The sequence below is a fragment of the Anneissia japonica genome, unplaced genomic scaffold, assembly GCF_011630105.1.
Source record: "Anneissia japonica isolate Jap-2015-1 unplaced genomic scaffold, ASM1163010v1 scaffold1810_len1271414_cov176, whole genome shotgun sequence".
Classification (NCBI taxonomy): Eukaryota; Metazoa; Echinodermata; class Crinoidea; order Comatulida; family Comatulidae; genus Anneissia; species Anneissia japonica.
Window position 1 is genome coordinate 196,253 of NW_022702449.1, and position 2,764 is coordinate 199,016.

The 2,764-nt window shown below is 37.2% G+C and overlaps 1 protein-coding gene across 1 annotated transcript; it reads right to left on the reverse strand.

Moving 5' to 3' along the window:
- Positions 1-387: 387 nt before the first annotated feature.
- On the reverse strand, positions 388-2,365 carry LOC117103891. The gene is made up of 4 exons (XM_033244518.1): positions 2,272-2,365; positions 1,300-1,334; positions 835-1,020; positions 388-534 (listed from the first exon to the last, which is right to left on the reverse strand). Exons 1-4 carry the CDS (start codon positions 2,285-2,287, stop codon positions 388-390), a joined length of 384 nt encoding a protein of 127 aa, XP_033100409.1. The 5' UTR covers positions 2,288-2,365.
- Between the last annotated feature and the right edge of the window lie 399 nt (positions 2,366-2,764).

The following is a 2,764-nucleotide window of genomic DNA, read 5'->3' on the forward strand; positions in this document are numbered from 1 at the left end:
CTGGCCACAAGAAACTGGAAATTGTAAACGCGTACGTGTGATTGGTTGATGATAGAAACGCGCTCAACTTGCTAACCGATAGCGCTTGCTAACCGTTAGCGGTATCCGGATACTGCTAACGGCCAACTCAGACAGCGTAGTACGACGCAGCCCGACGCCATTTATCGTCGGGGACAGTCTTTAAGCCATCGTGAGAAATATTAAACATGTTATATTCTACGTCTGCTTTTAACTCACACAGACCCGACGCGACAACAAATCGCGTCGGGCTGCGTCGGACGACGCTGTCTGAGTTGGCCTTAACGGTTATATATTAGCGCTGACCGATCGGGCATTCTCACGCAGGTGCTAACGGTTAGCGCTAACGGTTAGCTACAGATCTGGATACTAGGGCTCTCGTGAGAACCACCAGATTATGTTGATGAAGCAGACGATTACCAAACCGACCACCAAACCAGTAATTGACCAGAGTTTCGATAAATTAACAGCATTCAGTGCGCCGACATTATCTCCACGGTCCAACTTCCTTGAGCCCTGAAAAGAAATAATAGACCTGTCAAACAAATAAATACTTTTATCCGGTATACCACTGAATGATGGTAGCAAATAAAAGGAGTCATATAAATTGCCTTGAGAAAATGTAAATGCTCTTCAGTTCTAATATGACATATTGATTACCACTATCACCGGGAAGTTGGGGTGGAGGGGGTGGGGGGAGGTTCATGCGGGGCCAGTGCCCCGAGACAAAACATGGTTGGCTCTGTCCCACCAAGAGTACAATGATTTCAAACACAAATTGTGACATCGTAATGTAAAATATTTGTGTTCACTTACATCAACACTGTAAATAATTCCAATGATTCCAAATGGCGAACAGAAAATTATTGTCACAAAGATAGAGAGTAGTAGGTAGTTTTTATTTTTTCTCACAAGTTCAACCAAATGCCTACTTGTACTATCAACAGGCTGCATATTTTCACGGCTGTAGGGGAACAGTTGATCGTATGTAGGAGGTGGAGTCTAATTAAAAAAACAAAGAATGTGTTATACCTAATATAAGAGAAATATAGTGAAAGAAAACTGTTATTAGTATTACAGTATTACTAATATTGTTGTTATTATTTTCATTATCAATAGTATTATTATTATTATCATCATCATTATTATATATTTATGTAAACATAATATGTTTACATAAATGTTAATTCATTTATATTTATTCAATAAATATTTATTCATTCATTCATATTCATTTGTTCAATTATTGATTTATTCAATGGAACCTAAAGAAACACTTACCTGTGGACCTCTAGAAGCATTTGTTTGTGGAGTGTCTGAAAAATATAGTAAATAGATTACATGAAAAGAGCAGTGTTCGAATATGATGTTAAAAAAGTTATATAGCGTATATCAACGAAAACGTTCCTTAAACAATTATGAAAAATGTCTCCAGTGGGAACCTAGGACGTCTCGCTATCATGGCTAGACCACGAGAATCAAGGATACCAATTGCTTTTCTCTCAGAATTATTTCAACTAGTACACCTTTCTATATGCACTCACAAAGTGCGGTTGTTGTAAGGCTTGAGAAATCCCCATCTAGTCACTTTTGAAAATTATATAGTAGGCCTAAATCGACATATTTGAATCAGTCTTTCCATCATGCGATCTCACTGGAGCGGCAGAAATATCTTAATTACAAATAAATCAGTAATTCATCCCGACGTGGAACACAGAAACAGCAAACTGAATAATGCAACGGATAATAAGTAGGGAAAATTAATTGAAGAGTACCAGGTTGAAAAAATTAGCCATCTTTATTACTGACCACAAAAGTATATTCGTCTGGGAGAAAAAAAAATATAGGCCTAGGGGCCTATATATATTTTCAGTAGAAGCTGAAAGCGATTATCGTAATTAAGCCGTTGAAACTCCCAAATTGTCTTATTTTTCGGGGGCTTCGTCCCGGTTCCCTGACCACTTTCGAAAGATTTTGAGCTACGCCCGACCACGTAAACTTTGCTCTCGTCAGTGTAAAATTGTCTTATAGGCTAATTTAAAAAAAAATCAGTAGGCCTACTGTTTCAAACCTTTAAAAAATCCAGTACTGTTATCAAACCTCAATTACTGTATAATGTGTAATTCAGTATCTAAGCCGTTAAGAATATTTCAAACATTATTTTCTAAACTAATTCCTCCACGATTTAACCAGATTGATATATTTCACTTAAAATTGTTCATAGAATTAATTAAACGAAGAGAAGTAACTTACTAATTGGTACTGACATTATGTGTAACGATTAACTCTGTAACGTATACAGTTTCCGCCGTACTAGACTGTGGAGAGGCGATTCCCAACATTTGTGTCATTCGAGTCATTTATAGGCTTACGTGTAAACGCAACCAATTCTATACTTTCTGTGTCATGTTTAATGCCTTTAAAAAACAAAACTATAATACAATTCACAAAGAAACATGCTGTAAGCACGTGAATACCCCGAACGTAGTATGTAATTACGCTTATAACATGTGAAATCCTACAAACACACTCTTTGGCAGATTTATTAGAAGGGGACTCTCCTACTACTAATTACTGCATATTTTGTAAGTCCGAATACTACGTTTGTTTCCAGTGGGGTCCTTGTGTTTGGCTTCATACATTGACAGCTGTACCATTGTTGGTGTTTGGTGCATGCAACTCCTTAAATGTATAACAACATCATATACTGAGACCCCACAAGCTATAAAACTCAATTTCGCCCAAA

Bases quoted from the DNA above. Each gene is read 5' to 3' on its own strand.
- LOC117103891 (XM_033244518.1), bottom strand. The intron at 1,021-1,299 runs GTAAGTGTTTCT...TTTTTTAATTAG, and splicing joins ATGCTTCTAGAGGTCCACAG to ACTCCACCTCCTACATACGA. The intron at 535-834 runs GTAAGTGAACAC...ATTTCTTTTCAG, and splicing joins GAATTATTTACAGTGTTGAT to GGCTCAAGGAAGTTGGACCG.